At 37.3% G+C, this 16,841-nt stretch overlaps 1 protein-coding gene across 8 annotated transcripts in view; it reads left to right on the top strand.

The window, feature by feature from the left end:
• Gria4 (glutamate ionotropic receptor AMPA type subunit 4) overlaps positions 1-16,841 on the top strand; it is a 373,705-nt gene that overhangs the window by 289,996 nt on the left and 66,868 nt on the right. For all 8 annotated transcript variants that reach the window (XR_003837564.1, XM_021173095.2, XM_021173096.2 and 5 more), the window contains exons 8-9: positions 6,025-6,192; positions 7,265-7,369. Coding sequence is in view for 7 of the 8 variants with exons in the window: in XM_021173095.2 (XP_021028754.1) it covers positions 6,025-6,192; positions 7,265-7,369 (273 nt within the window). In the remaining variant the exon portion in view is untranslated. The remainder of the gene's footprint in view (positions 1-6,024; positions 6,193-7,264; positions 7,370-16,841) is intronic.

The following is a 16,841-nucleotide window of genomic DNA, read 5'->3' as shown; positions in this document are numbered from 1 at the left end:
GAATTAAATCTGTAGATAGTTTTAGGCAAAATGGCCATTTTTACCATTTTTATTTTGTCAATCCATGAGCATGGGAGATCTTTCCATTTTCTGAGGTCTTCTTCGATTTCTTTCTTCAGGGACTTGAAGTTCTTGCTATACAGATCTTTCACTTGATTGATTAGAGTCACACCAAGATATTTTATAATATTTGTGACTATTGTTAAGGGTGTCATTTCCCTAATTTCTTTCTCAGCCTGTTTATCCTTTGAGTAGAGGAAGGCTACTCAATTAATTTTATATCCAGCCACTTTGCTGAAGTTGTTTATCAGGTTTAGGAGTTCTCTGGTGGAATTTTTGAGGTCACTTAAGTATGTATCTTCTCATCTGCAAATAGTGATATTTTGACTTCTTCCTTTCCAATTTGTATCCCTTTGACTTCCTTTTGTTGTCTAATTGTTCTGGCTAGAACTTTGAGTACTATATTGAATAGACAGGGAAAGAGTGCACAGCCTTGTCTAGTCCCTGATTTTAGTGGGATTGCTTCAAGTTATTCTCCATTTAGTTTGATGTTGGCTACAGGTTTGCTGTATATTGCTTTTACTATGCTTAGGTATGGGCCTTCAGTTTTTGATCTTTCCATGAGTTTTACCATGAAGAGGTGTTGAACCATGTCAAAAGCTTTTTCCGCATCTAATGAGATGATCATGTGGGATTTTACTTTGAGTTTGTTTATATTGTGGATTTTGTTGATGGATTTCCATATATTGAACAATCCCTTTATCTTGGTGAATGATCACTTTGATGTGTTCTTAGATTTGTGAGAATTTTACTGAGTGTTTTTGCCTTCCATGGGAAATTGGGCTGAAGTTCTCTTTCTTTGTTGGGTCTTTGTGTGGTTTAGGTATCAGCATAGCTGTGGCTTCACAGAACAAATTTGATAATGTTCCTTCCTTTTCTATTTTGTGGAATATTTTGGAGAGAATTGATATTAGGTCTTCTTTGAAGATCTGATAGAATTCTGGTCTACCAAAACCCATCTGGTCCTGGGCTTTTTTTGGTTGGAAGACTTTTTTTTTTCCCTAGGTATTTTCCTTGTTTACATTTTCAATGCTATCACAAAAGTCCCCCATACACACCCCCCCAATCCCCTACCCACCCACTCCCCCTTCTTGGCCCTGGGGTTCCCCTGTACTGGGGCATATAAAGTTTGCAAGTCCAATGGGCCTCTCTTTNCAGTGATGGCCGACTAGGCCATCTTTTGATACATATGCAGCTAGAGTCAAGAGCTCCAGGGTACTGGTTAGTTCATATTGTTGTTGGTTGGAAGACTTTTAATGATTGCATCTATTTTATTAGGGGTTTAGGGACAGTTTAGATGGTTTGTCTGATCCTGATTGAACTTGGTATCTGGTATCTGTCTAGAAAAATATCCATTTCATACAGATTTTTAAGTTTTGTTAAGTATAGGTTTCTGTAATAGGATTAGATAACTTTTTTAATTTCCTCAGTTTCTGTTGTTATGTTATGATACTATTTAAATTTGTTTTTGTCATGGAATATCTTGGTTTCTCCACTTACGGTAATTGAGAGTTTTGTTGGGTATAGTAGCCTGGGCTGGCATTTGTGTTCTCTTAGTGTCTGTATGACATCTGTCTAGGATCTTCTGGCTTTTAGAATCTCTGTTGAGAAGTCTGGTGTAATTCTGGTAGGTCTGCCTTTATATGTTACTTGACTTTTTTCCCTTAGTGCTTTTAATATTCTTTCTTTGTTTTGCACATTTGCTTTTTTGATTATTACATGATGAGAGGATTTTTTTTTCTGATCCAATCTTTTTGGAGTTCTGTAGGCTATATATTTATGGGCATCTATTTCTTTAGGTTAGGAATGTTTTCTTCTATAATTTTGTTTAAGATATTTACTGGCCCTTTGAGTTGAGAATCTTCACTCTCTTCTAAACCTAGTATCCTTAGGTTTGGTCTTATTGTGCCTTGGGTTTCCTAGATGCTTTGGGTTATGAGCTTTTTGCATTTTGCATTTTCTCTGACTGTTGTGTAAATGTTTCTGTGGTATATTCTACACCTGAGATTCTCCTAACTCTTGTATTCTGTTGGTGATGCTTGCATTGATGACTACTGATCTCTTTCCTAGATGGTCTATGTCCAGGGTTGTCTCCCTTGTGATTTCTTTATTGTTTCTATTTTCATTTTTAGATCCTGGATGGTTTTGTTCATTTCCTTCACCTGTTTGGTTGTGTTTTCCTATATTTCTTTAAGGGATTTATGTTTCTTCTTTAAGGGCTTCTGCCTGTTTCCCTGTATTTCTTTAAGGAAGTTACGTATGTCTTTCTTAAAGTACTGTATCATCATCATGACATGTGATTTTTAAATCAGTCTTGTATTTTAGTTGTGTTGGAGTATCCAGGGTTTTCTGTGGTGGGAGAACTGGGTTCTGATGATGCCAAATAACCTTGGTTTCTATTGTTCATGTTCTTGAGCTTGCTTTTCTCTGGTTATCTTTGGTGTTGGCTGGTCTTGTCCCTCCTGTGAGCCTGTGAGCCTATGATCTTACTGTTAGCACTACTGGGATACCAGCTCTCTCTGGGTGGGATTAGGGTGTGGAGAGCTGTGGCACATGGTCAGCTCCAGGCACAGATGGAAACTGCCTTTATTTATTCCCTGGCTGCTCCTGGGTTCCTATGTCCTGTGAGCTCTGGATGGGTCCCACTTGGGCCAGGTATTGAAGAAGAAGTGGTAGTCTCACCTATGATCTTAGGTGTGTCAGTACTCCTGGGAGACCCGCTCTCTCTGTGTGGGATTAGTATGTGGAGTGCTATGGCACAGGTTCAATTTCAGGTTACTGGTGAAAACCTGAAGGATTGTGTCCTATCTGCTCTGTACTTCCTATCACATATTACTATTTAATACCCATTTTTTACCCTGTGTGATTATGATCTGAAAAGTTTACTCAAGTAAGCCATTGTTCTTAAAAAGAATGTAAGATTTCTTTCTGAGAGCTTCTTGTTGTGACCTTCTGTAAATTAATCAATATATTCTTTTATTTATTTTAGTTAACTTCTTTTTCTTCCTTAGCATTAACCTACAGCCACTTCTCAAAGGGAATTTACTTAATACATATATTTTTCAGAAACACCAGAGTCTTCTCACATTACAACCATTAGGCAGCAATGTATGCTGTTTCAGACCATTTTAAGCTGTCAAATAACCTGTAAAGAAAAAAAAAAAAAGCACAAATTTGGGTAAAACAGCACCTACTGATCACAAAAAGTGCATTTGTTTATATAATGAGAACAGAAAAAAAATGTAGTGTTTATTTAACTAGAACTGGAACTTTGCGTATTTGCTGAATTGAGTGTTCCATTTCTCTGTATATGCCTATGTGTGCCAGCAAAAGTATTAATTATTGACTTGGAGATTGCAAATAAATGTTAATGAGTAGAGAAATTCAAAACCAGAGTCCATAAATGGTGAAGATTGAGTACAATTAACTGAATTGTATTTCACTTGGTTAATGCTTACCCCAAGAATCAACACTTGATCTCTGATCTTGTCACTTTCTTTCAGCAAAAAGAATACTAATTACTAATAATAATGAAATATGGGAACAAAGGTCCTTTAGATTTCATAATTCTTTGCTATGTTTCTGATGCCCCAGCTAAACAGAACTGTTCTCTTTAGTCAGTGTCCCCAAGTATAGATGTCAGTCACCATGTGTAGGTGTCACCTCCACTGTCCTTCACTTTTACCTGCACTATCCATATATTCCAACATTCTTTCAAAGTTCAAGTTCCACTTTCCCCCATGATCCTCCTTTATGCTCTCCATGATTGTGCTATTCTCAACCAGGACTTATCATACTTCGTATTTGGCTCCTGTAAACTCCTGTAGGAACCACACACTACCAATCTTCACATTCTCACATTTCCTAGCCAGTGGGTTCAGCAGCCAGCTTGTCAGGTCATAATAAATATTCAACCTCACAACAGATGCAGTAAACGATTACTTTTTTATTTTTCTGCTTTGTGCTCTGTAACATATATTTTATATTCTACAAACCTAGGAGTAACAGAACTTGAATTTATTTTAGTTATTTCTTTTCAAAATCCAATTTCCTCCACTGCATACTGATTCTGCCTCTGTTTTTCTTCTATACCTACAAATGTTGAGAGGCAGAATTCACCTCTTCATTCTGATTGATGGGTAGGACAGAAAATAACTCCTAGCTAAGAGGCAGTTTTAAAGGTTCTCACAAATGAAATGTTTATTATATATATATATATATTTTTCTACATGTCATTTGAACTCTGGGTGTCCATAAATACACTTTTCTACACGTACTATATAATAGGGCACATGAGAAAGAGTTGGAGCTTTTGAATGTAAAGCCAATTTAAAAGCCAAGCTTCTGTCAGCTCTTCCACCCTATTAAATTTCAGGCCTTTGTTTCTCCAGCTGGTTTTGTTTGCTTTGCACTGCACCCCACTGTGCTGCACCACTTCCTTTTTCTACAGGAAAGTAAATTTGTTTGCTTTTTTTTTTTTTTAACCATCTCCCCTCAGCTTCATTCTCCATGCTTGGAAGAAAAAAAGGCCAATATTTTTTTTTCTTTTTTTATCTCTTGATCCTGGCACACCAGCAGTACATTGTTTCATTTGTCCTTTAGGTCTTTGGGAAAATGTCTTTATTTTTCCTTTTTATTGACTTGCCTTGGAAGAAGATGACTTTGGAGGCTTTATCTACTCAGAGGCATGATATGCCCAGCAAGAGAGAATGCACATTAATGTTTAGTGTAGCACTTTGCTTCGTTTGCTTCAGTTAGTTACTCCATCCTAACTAAGAGGGCACAGGCCTTTGCTTATGTCTGTGATATTGTATCCTAGATACCCTTACTTTACATGATCCTTATACATCCTTTTGATACAAAATTCATGTTCAGTTTCTCTACTACTTAACAGGGCTTTCTTGGAAATCATGTAATTTTAGTTTTTCTCTTCCTTGAAATGATAGCTTTTCAGTGTACTAATCATATTGTCTCTGTTTAGTTTCTACTTTCACAATTCCAAATGGATTTTCTTCACTTGCAGGCAAAAAACCAAGAAGTTTCTCCCCTGATTCACATGGTACAAAGTTGCACCTGATGCAGATGTAGAAAGTGTTAATTATATAGAATTTCTGAAGCAGATAATTGCAGTTATTGCTATGACTAGTAGTTGATGAATACTATGTCCTATCACCCATGTGTTTAGTAAGTCTCTCATCAAACATCACCAAAATTTACCCCAAGTCACATTTTTCTATTTGTCTTCCCTTACATCCTGCTTTCCACTAATAATCTTGCCCAGGTGGCTCACTCTTTTCTCAAAAAGATGCATGGATGGTCATCAAAACACAGATGGTATAAACTTTGTATCTACATTGATACTGGGATGGAAAGTTAAAGCAATGATTAGTCCATCAAATTGAGCACTCTCATTGGATGATAGGTGCAAACCCTGTTGAAGTTGAGTAAAATAGTTGTTATCCCTAGCATTGCATTTCTCAATAACAACACACAATTTCTCTGAGAGGATAAACAGAGATATTTCAAGTCAATGAATGCAAAGCAAATCTCTGAGAACACGGCTAGACATTTGGAGGGGGGAGGGGGAGGGAAAGGCCCTCCTGGAGCTAAGCCACTGCAATGCAGAATGTAGCAGCACAGACTGTAGTATCCATCCTCTACCTGTTTATATTGAAATACAACATAAAGTCCCAACCTGAGGCCTTTCTTCTAGATGATGGAAAATTGTGCTTCAGGGTCTCTATTTTCAGGGTGGGTTTTCTCCTTTAAAATTAGAGCAATATGATGTAGCATACAGTATTTGTGTTAAAGCAAAACAAGACACTTCAAAGCCATCATCAATTATCAGTACCATGGTAGCTCTTGAGAAAGATGGAGTTTTTGTCATAAGCCCACAGAGCTCCAAGATTTCTCTTTGTGATAGATTTTAACATTTGTCTTTGTACATGCTTTACCTTTGCTCAGTACACTTCTGCTCTCACTTACGATGGTGTCTTGGTAATGGCTGAAACTTTCCGAAGTCTCAGGAGACAGAAAATTGATATTTCAAGGAGAGGAAATGCCGGGGATTGTCTGGCAAACCCTGCTGCTCCCTGGGGCCAGGGAATTGACATGGAGAGAACACTGAAGCAGGTAACTCATAATTTTGTTTTATTTTATGATCTTTTGTAAGAATGGTATGTTAAAAACAGACTAATTGATCTGAATATTAACTGACTATAATAATTTCCATGCTAATATATCAAGTATTTAACAGTGTTGAAACATTTTAGTTAGAATTGCAGTGGTTATTCCTTATATGCATGTGTAGTCAAAATAACACAACAAATCTGTAAAAGTCTAAAGAAATGAAGTTGTTCAGTGTAGCCACACTTGGTTAGCAAGAGCCCAGTGTTCCATAAAATCACTCAAGGACTCAGCCAGGCAGAACAGCTGCCATTTTGAATGAACAGGTTGTGGGAAAGTTTTGGAACAACAATATCTGCTTATAACTTACATCAGAAAGGGTCATTACCCTCATTATCCATAAGGAGTACAGGGAATAACTTGTCAAAGAAGGAGAAATGTTTGAGAGAGCTAAAGACTGCTTTAATGCATCTTTAACTTTGGGTTAAATGATCAATTTTATTCTTTTATACTCATTCAAACAATATATTTTACGTAATTTGTGTTCCAAAAAATTATTAATTTCTCTAAAATGTGATCAATTCAAACTGTAAGTAAAATGAATAGGAATCAAAAGGTAATTTGGAATCCAATGTGCTTGGATATTTTAGATGATATATTTTTAGCTTTTCATATGTTAGTTCAATGTTAGTGAGAAGAATATGATCTGTCATAGAAACCCTAGGTACATAATCTGATGTAAGAAGATATTTTAAAAAAACCTAAAGATTGACCCTAAGCAAACAAAATTTCTGTTCTATAAAGGATATTTTAACATTGGGAAAGAATTATGTTAGTTAAAATGAAACTCTGTAATACCAAAAAAGTCATCTTCTAGGTATAGAGCAAAAATAACTCTTAATATCCTTTCATATCCTTTCTCAAGGCTCCATCTCAGTAGCTCAAGCATCCAATGACATTCCAGAGAGCTGATTGTAACTTTTAATTGCACAGCCTTTTATGGTCCTTAGACTAGTAGAGAAAGATTCCCTTAAGTGAAGCTCTTAATGAGTATATATGTTTTCTTTTTCCTTCACAGGTTCGAATTCAAGGACTGACTGGGAATGTTCAATTTGACCACTATGGACGTAGAGTTAATTACACAATGGATGTGTTTGAATTAAAAAGCACAGGACCTCGAAAGGTGAGCTGAAACTGAATTGAAAAATAAAAATTATTTTCTTATTTTCATGTGACACTCTTAAAGGCTTATAGGAGAAAAAAGCATGATCCTCTAAATTCTTTTTTTGTTTGTTTGTTTTTTGTTTATCGAGACAGGGTTTCTCTGTATAGCCCTGGCTGTCCTGGAACTCACTTTGTAGACCAGGCTGACCTTGAACTCAGAAATCCTCCTGCCTCTGCCTCCAGAGTGCTGGGATTAAAGGCGTGCACCACCACGCCCGGCTCTAAATTCTATTTTTAAGTGACACTCACACCTAGTATTTTCTTGATAGTCTATGGTTGTATCATATGTTTAATGTTTAAATGATGTGACAAGTGAAATAATTAATTTGTCATTTTACCCTATAGTTCACAATGGGAGCAATGTGGCAAGGGGAACTTGGCAAACAAATTTTGGAATCAAAATGCATTCCACAGAAAAGAACACAATGCAGTATGTCCATATATGATCTGTGAATCATTAGAGAGAGTAAAAAGAGATCCTGCTAAAGAATGGATGTACTTTAAACAGATTATTGGTTTCCAACTAATCAGGCAAATTAAATTGAGCAAACTAAAGCAAATGGAAGATAAAATGAAGACACTAATTACTGGGCTGAGAAGAGCAACACCAGAGTTTTGGAAAGAACTAGCTCAAGGATTTTATATTTAAAAAAAATATCTTACCATTTTTCTGTTACTATGACAAAACGCCCTGACAAAAAGACACTTAAAGGAAAATGGTTTGCTTCTTCTTAGTATTACAGGGTATAGTTTATCACTGACCACAAGTACAGGCATGAACTCGAAGCAGGTCTCATGATAACCACAATCAAGAAAGACAAATATATGGATGTTGTCTGCTTGCATATGTACTCAGCTCAACTGCCCCACACTTATATAGTTCAGAGGCTCTCACTATGAAATAGAGCTGCCTGCAAAGAACTGGTTCTTCTCATATCAATTAAGACGATCCTGATCTAGACAGTCCCTCACTGAGAATCTCTTCCCCAGTGATTTTGTTTGTAGCAGGTTGACAATTAAAGCTAACCATCACAGAAAAGAAGCTCTAGAGATATCAGATGTGAGGATTCTTATATGCCTTTCTAGCATTCCCAATGTAGTCTACCAGAACTGCCTAAACTTTTCCTCTCAAGACCATTTTTTACCTGAAATATTTATGTGTGAATCCAGGTATATAAAGTAGACAAATTAGACATTTACGGATTATAACTCACAAAAAAACTTAGAATAATTTTAGTATAGCTATAATTTCATCATTTATCTATACTAATGAAATGGATGTGCTGGACTATTTTTACGTGAAAAAATTAAATCTAGTCTCAAAGTGATAACACCTTTTTTCTTACATTGGTTAATGTTTTTGATTTTTGTAGTTGTGAATGCTAAGAACACTGGATCACATAACTAACCAGTACAAAATGGCAGAAGTATATTTCAAGAATAGGATGTGTATATTTTAAAACGTTAACAGAAATTGTTAGAAATCTTATCCTAATCTTGGGTTAAGATTCATCCAACAATTTTTGTGAAAATCAATGAGAATATTAATCTAAAACCTTGAAAAATCAAGCCATGCATCATCTAGGAATGGTAGATCATGCCTGTATACCTAGCACTTGGGAGGCAACATCATCAGGATTAGAGAGCATCCTAAATGATGCAACAAGTTAGAAGTCACTCTAAGGACATGCAACTATAAATTCTATCTATCTATCTATCTATCTATCTATCTATCTATCTATCTATCTATCTATCTACTAAATAAATAAATCATTCTAACACAATAGAAAGATATTCGAAATTGATGTCTACAAGCTGTGGAATGATGGTAGAAAAATGGTATTTGCTATCCATGCTTAAGCCATTATATTTTCATAAGATAAAAAAAAAAAACCTTTGTATGTATAGGAAGAGTACTTCAATGAGTAGCATACAGTATTCTTAAATTTGAGCCAACGTTTTTCAGGGGGTGTGCATAACAGCTTGTAGTACAGGTATTCCTATTATGCATTTCAAAATCAAGACTGCGGTGAAGTCACATGATGCAATATAAACAGATGATTCCGGCAAAATCTCAATTCACTATACATTTTACCGTTGAAGAATCAGAAACTGTCTGATTTTTTTAACCCCTGTGTTCCCTTACACTAGTAAGCCACTGCTTAAGAAGGTAAGTTAAGCAAGGCATGATGCACGAATTTGATCCCAGCATTTGAAGCAGACACGTAGATCTCTATGAGAATCTATGCCAAAGAGAGAGACAGAGACAGACAGAGAGATAAGCATTTTATAGTAAATGATGCCTAGGATTCTTTTTCATTTATTGGATTTTTAATTTACATTTCAAATGTTATACCCTTTCTCGATTTCCCCACCAAATTTCCCCCTTATCTCATGCCCTGTCCCCCTGCTTCTATGAAGGTCTTCCCAGACCCTCTCACCCACTACTGCCTCCCCGTCCTGGCATTCCCCTATACGGAGGCATCAAGCCTTCAAAGGATCAAAGGCCTCTCCTCCCAGTGATGCCCCACAAGACCATACTCAGCTACATATGCTGCAGGAGACATGAGTCCCTCCAAGTGTACTCTTTGGTTGGATATTTAGTCCCTGGGAGCTCTGGGGGGTCTGATTGGTTGATATTGTTGTTCTTCCTAAGGGGTTGCAAAGCCCTTCAGCTCGTTCAGTCCTTTCTTTAACTCCTGAATTGGGGACCCTGTGCTCAGTCCAATGGTTGACTGTGAGCATCTCCCTCTGTATTTGTCAGACTCTGGCAGAGGCTCTCAGGAGACAGTTATATCAGGCTTCTGTCAGCAAGCACTTCGTCATGAAGAATCCATGATAGTGTCTGGGTTTGGTGATTGTATATGGGATGGATGCCCAGGTGGGGCAGTCTCCAGATGACCTTTCCTTTAGTATCCACTTCTCACTTTGTCTCCATGTTTCCTCCTGTATTTTGTTCCCCCTTCTAAGAAGGACCAAAACATCCACACTTTGGTCTTCCTTCTTCTTGAGGTTCATGTGGTCTGTTAATTGTATCTTGGGTATTCTGAGCTTTTGGGCTAATATCCTCTCATCGGTGAGTGTGTGGTTTTTGTGATTGGGCTACCTCACTTAAAATGATATTTTCTAGTTCCACCCATTTGCCTGCAAACTTCATAAAGTCATTATTTTTAATAGGTGAGAAGTATGCCATTCTGTACCACATTTTCTGTATCCATTCCTCTGTTGAAGGACATCTGAGTTCTTTCCAGCATCTGGTTATTATAAATAAGGCTGCTATGAACATACTGGAGCATATGTCTTTGTTATATCTTGGAGGATTTTTTCAATGTATGTCCAGGAGTGGTATAGTTGGTCCACAGGTAGTACTATGCCCAGTTTTCTGAGGAACCATCAGACTGATTCCACAGTGATTGTACGAGCTTGCAATCCCTCCAACAATGGAGGAGTATTTCTCTTTCTCCACATCCTCACAAGCATCTGCTGTCTCCTGAATTTTTTGATCTTAACCATTCTGACTGGTTTGAGGTAGAAGCTCAGAGTTGTTTTGATTTGCATTTCCCTGATGATTAAGGATGTTGAACATTTTTTTAGGTTCTTCTCTGCCATTCCATATTCCTCAGTTGAGAATTCTTTGGATAGTTCTGTATCCCATTTTTAATAGGGATATTTGATTCTCTGGAGTCTATCTTCTTGAATTCTGTGTATATATTGAATATTAGCCCTCTATTGGCTGTATGATTGGGAAGGATCTTTTCCCAATTTGTTGGTTGCCATTTTGTCTTATTCATAGTGCCCTTTGTCTTACAGAAATGTTGCAATTTTATGAGGTACCATTTGTCTATCTTGAAGCATAAGCTGTTGGTGTTCTGTTCAGGAAATTTTCTCCTGTGCCCATGTGCTCAAGGCTCTTCCCCGCTTCCTCTTCTATTAGATTTAGTATATATGGTTTTATTTGAAGATTCTTGATCTACTTGGACTTGAGCTTTGTAAAAGGAGATAAGAACGGATCAATTTGCATTCTTCTATGTGCTGACTGAAAGTTGAACCAACAGGATTTGTTGAAAATGCTGCCTTCTTTCCACTGGATGGTTTCAGCTTCTTTGTTAAAGATTCAGTTACCATAGGGGTGTGGATTCATCTATATGCCTGTCTCTGTACCAATACCATTCAGTTCTTTCATTGAGAATAGTTTTTGCTATTCTGATTGTTTTTGTTATTCCAAATGAATTTGCAAGTTGCTCTTTCTAATTCTATGAAGAATTGATTTGGAAATTTTCTAGGGAATGCATTGAATCTGTATATTGCTTTCAGTAAGATGGCCATTTTTACTATATTAACCTTGCCAATCCATGAGCATGGGAGACCTTTCCATCTTCTGAGATCTTCTTCAATTTCTGTCTTCAGAGACTTGAAGTTCTTGTTACACAGATCTTTCACTTGTTTTATATTATATATGACTATTGTTAAGGGTGTCATCCATAATTTCTTTCTCAGACTATTTATCCTTTGAGTAGAGGAGAGCCACTGATTTGATTGAGTTAATTTTACATCCAGCCACTTTGCTGAAGTTGTTATCAGGTTTAGGAGTTCTAAGGTGGAATTTTTGGGGTCACTTAAGTATATTATCAGATCATATGCAAATGATGATATTTTGACTTCTCCCTTTCCAATTTGTATCCCTTGGACCTCCTTTAGTTGCTCTGGCTAGGACTTCAAATATTTTATTAAGTAGGGAGAGAGTGTCAGACTTGTCCAGTCCCTGAAATTGCTTCAAGTCTCTCTCCATTTAGTTTGGTGATGGCTACAGGTTTGCTGTATATTGCTTTTTTTTACATTTAGGTGTAGACCTTGGTTTCCTCGTCTTCCCAAGACTTTTAGTATGAAGGGGTGTTGGAATTTGTCAAATGCTTTCTCAGCATCTCATGAGATGATGTGCTTTTTTTTTCCTTTGTATTTATTTATATAGAGGATTACATTGATGAATTTCAATATATTGAACCATCCCTGCATCTCTGGGATGAAACTTACTTGAACATGATGAATGGTTGTTTTGATGTATTCTTGGATTCGGTTTGCAAGAATTTTATTGAGTATTTTTGCATTGATACTCACACATGAAACTGGTTTCAATTGCTCTTTCTTTATTAGATCTTTGTGTGGTTTAGGTATAAGTATAATTGTAGCTTCATAGAATAAATTGGGTAGTGTTTCTTCTGTTTCTGTTTTGTGGAATAGTTTGAAGAGTATTAGGTCTTCTTTGAAGGTCTCATAGAATTCTTTGCTTTGGGGGGGGGGGGGTTGATGACTGCTTCTATTTCTTTAGGGGTTATTGGACTGTTTAGATGGTTTATCTGATCATTATTTAACTTTGGTACCTGGTATCTGTCTAGAAAATTGTCCATTTCATCCAGATTTTCCAGTTTTGTTGAATATAGGTTTCTGTAGCAGGATCTGATGATTTTTTGAATTTCTGAGCGTCTGTTGTTATGTCTACCCTTTCATTTCTGAATTTGTTAATTTAAATACTGTTTCTGTGTCCTCTGGTTAGTCTGGCTAAGGGTTTGTCTATCATATTGATTTTCTCAAAGAACCAGCTCCTCGTTTTGTTGATTCTTTTCATGGTTCTTTGTTTTTTCTTGGCTAATTTCAGCCCTGAGATTGATTATTTCTTGACATCTACTCTTCTTGGGTGTATTATCTAGAACTCTCAGGTGTGCTGTCAAGCTGCCAGTATATGTTCTCTCCAGTTTCTTTTTGGAGGCACTCAGGCACTCAAAGCTATGAGTTTTCCTCTTAGCACTGCTTTCTTTGTGTCCCATAAGTGTGGGTATGTTGTGCCTTCATTTTCATTAAACTTTAAAAAGTCTTTAATCCCTTTATTCCTTTCTTGACCAAGTATGACATTGTTCACCTTCCATGTGAATGTGGGCTTTCTGTCTTTGTAGTTATTGAAAACCAGCCTCTATTTTGCGGTGATTTGCTTGGATGCATGGGATTATTTCAAACTTCTTGTCTCTGTTGAGGCCGGTTTTATGACCAATTACATGGTCAGTTTGGGAGAAGGTACCATGAGGTTCTGAGAAGAAGGTATATTCTTTTGTCTTAGGATAAAATGTTCAACAGATACCTGTTAAATCCATTTGGTTCATAACTTCTGTTAGTTTCAATGTATCTCAGTATAGATTCTGTTTTCATGATCTGTCCATTGATGAGAGTGGGATGTTGAAGTTTCCCACTATTATTGTGTAAGATTCACTGTGTTTTTGAGCTTTCATAAAGTTTCTTTTATGAATGTGGGTGCCCTTGCATTTGGAGCATAGATGTTCAGAATTGAGGGTTCATCTTGGTAGATTTTTTCCTTTTAAAAGTAAGAAGTGTCTTTCCTTGTCTTTTTTGATAATTTGATTAAAAAATGATTTTATTAGATATTAGTGGGCTACTCCAGCTTTTTTCTTGGGATCATTTGCTTGAAAAAAATTTTTCCAGCCTTTTACTCTGAAGTAGTGTCTATCTTTATCACTGAGGTGTGTTTCTATACACTGCAAAATCCTGGGTCCTGTTTACCTATCCAGTCTGTTGTCTGTGTCTTTTTATAGGGGAATTGAGTCCATTGATATTATGAGATATTAAGGAAAAGTGATTGTGGATTCCTGTTATTTTTGTTGTTAGTGATTGAATTATGTTTGTGGGGTTATCTTCTTTTGGGTTTATTGAAAGAAGATTCCTTTCTGTCTTTTTCTAGGGTGCACTTTCCCTCCTTGTGCTGGAGTTTTCCATATATTATCTATGGTAGGGGTGGATTTGTAGAAAGACATTGTGTAATTTGGTTTTGTCATGGACTATCGTGGTTTAACCATTTGTGGTAATTGACAGTTTTGTTTTGTATAGTAGCCTGAGCTGGCATTTGTGTTCTCTTAGGGTCTGTATGATATGCCCAGGATCTTTTGGCCATTAGAGTCTCTGTTGAGAAGTCTGGTATAATTCTGATAGGATTACTGCTTTTAATATTCTTTCTTTGATTTGTGCATTTGGTGTTTGATTATTATGTGATAGGAAGAATTTCTTTTCTGGTCCAATCTATTTGGAGTTCTGTAGGCTTCTTGTATATTTATGGGCATCTCTTTCTTAAGGTTAGGTACATTTTCTTCTACAATTTTGTTGAAGATATTTGCTGTCTCTTTAAGTTGGGAATCTTCACTCTCTTCTATACCTATTATCCTTATGTTTTGTCTTCTCATTGTGTCCTGGATTTCATGGATGCTTTGGGTTAAGAACTTTTGAAATTTTGCATTTTCTTTGATGGTTACATCAATGTTTTCTATGGTATCTTCTGCACCTGAGATTCTGTCTTCTATCTCTTGTATTCTGTTGGTGATGCTTGCATCTATGACTCTTGATCCCTTTTCTAGGTTTTCTATTTCCAGGGTTGTCTCCCTTTGTAATTTTTTATTGTTTCTATTTTCATTTTTAGATCCTGAATGGTTTTGTTCAATTCTTTCACCTGTTTGATTGTGTTTTGCTATAATTCTTTCAGGGATTTTTGTGTTTCCTCTTTAAGGGCTTCTACCTTTTTACCTGTGCTCTCCTGTATTTCCTAAGGGAGTTATTTATGTCCTTCTTAAAGTCCATCATCATCATGATATGCAATTTTAAATCAGAATCTTGCTTTTGGGTATATTGGGGTATCCAGGACTTGCTGTGGTAGGAGAACTGGGTTCTTATGATGCCAAGTAGCCTTGGTTTCTGATGCTTATGTTCTACAGCTTGCCTCTCACCATCTTGTTATATCTAGTACTATCTGCCTTTGTTGTCTCTGGAACCTGTCCCTCTTGTGGTCCTGGTTGTGTCAGAACTCCTTCGAGTCCAGCTGTCTCAGTGATCCTCTAATTCTGGGATCCTCTGATCCTGAGATCTGGATATATCAGAGCTCCCATGTGTCAAGCTGCCCCTGGGATGTTGAAATCCTAGTGTGACCAAGCTCCTGAGATCCTGTTGTGTCAGATCTCCTGGAAGTCAAGCTTTCTCTAGGTTTTTCTGGGGTGGATGGGGATCCAGAGCCCTGGGTTTGCTCTGGGCATAGGTGCAAATTGGAAGGAACCCATGTCTCTGGCTGGGCAGGTGTTTGTATTTCCCTGGTTCCTGTGAGGGTCCCAGTTGTGCTGCGTATTGGGAAGAATATGGTGGCCTCAACTGTGATCTTGAGTGTGTCAGAACTCCAGTGTTCCTGGGTTGTCTGATCTCCTGGAAGTTGAGCTTTCTCCATGATCCTGTGATCCTGTGATCCTGGGCAGTTCAGGGCACCTGGGAGTTGGGCTCCCTCTGTGTGATGTAGGAGTGGGTGCAGAGCCAGCACTCCAGGTCTGCTCTGGGTGTAGGTTCAAACTGGAAAGAGCCCATACCACTGGCCAGGTGGTGGTTCCTGTGTCCCTGGATCCTTTGGGTCCCAGTTACCTTGGTGTTGGGGCAGATGTTCCACCCTCCTCACCTGTGATCCTGGGCATGTTAGAGTACCTGGAAGTTGAGATTCCTCTAGGTGTTGTAGTACCAGGTACAGAGCTAGCGCCCAAGTCTGCTCAGGGCCAATGCCTAGGATTCTTCACTTTATCTTTTCTATAGGATTATCTAGGATGTCAAGAAAAGAGTTGTTAAAGTTAGCTTCTAAGACCTATTTTTTTTAACATTTGGCTGTTTGGTTGTTTGGTTGTTTGGTTGTTTTTGGTTTGGTTTGGTTTGGTTTTTTGAGGGTTTTTTGAGACAGGATTTCTCTGTTTAGCACTGGCTATCCCAGAACTCACTTTGTAGACCAGGCTGGCCTCGAACTCAGAAATCTGCCTCCCTCTGCCTCCCAAGTGCCGGAATTAAAGGCATATGCCACCATGCTCAGCTCTAACATTTGGCTGTTTTTGAAATATTTTAATTAATATTATTGCTAAAATTTGGGGGGCTCTACTGTGCTCCAAGCATCAGACATTGTGCTTTATATGGTACAATCTTCATAGCCAGAAAATAACTTCAATTTTACTATGTATATTTCTCTTAAATGAGAAAATTATGTTTTAACAAGGGTTAGTTATAAATCTTGTAAAAAATTATTGAAATGTGTATAACTCTAGAACCTCCAATACCATGCTCTGCCTGAACAGACCCTGACTGAGGAATTTTGTTTTAGAAAAGCTAGGATATGCAGTCTACTTGAATCTTAAAGAAAAGGCATGTGACATTACAAAAAGGAAAAAAAAAAAAAAAGACACTCACAGATGGGGAAAAATATCACCAAAGCAGGCTGAAGGGAGGAGAGGATGTGAGATTTAAGATTAGCCATAGAATTAGAGATTAGATAGGTAGAGAAAGCAGAGGGAGCAATGCGGGCAAAATCTTGGCAGCAGGACAGTCAGAGCATATATGGAAGTAGCAATGGCTTTCCCAAT

The sequence above is a fragment of the Mus caroli genome, chromosome 9 (assembly GCF_900094665.2).
Source record: "Mus caroli chromosome 9, CAROLI_EIJ_v1.1, whole genome shotgun sequence".
NCBI classification, from domain to species: Eukaryota; Metazoa; Chordata; class Mammalia; order Rodentia; family Muridae; genus Mus; species Mus caroli.
Note: the sequence above shows the minus strand (reverse complement) of the source record. Positions and strands in the feature narration are given on the sequence as shown.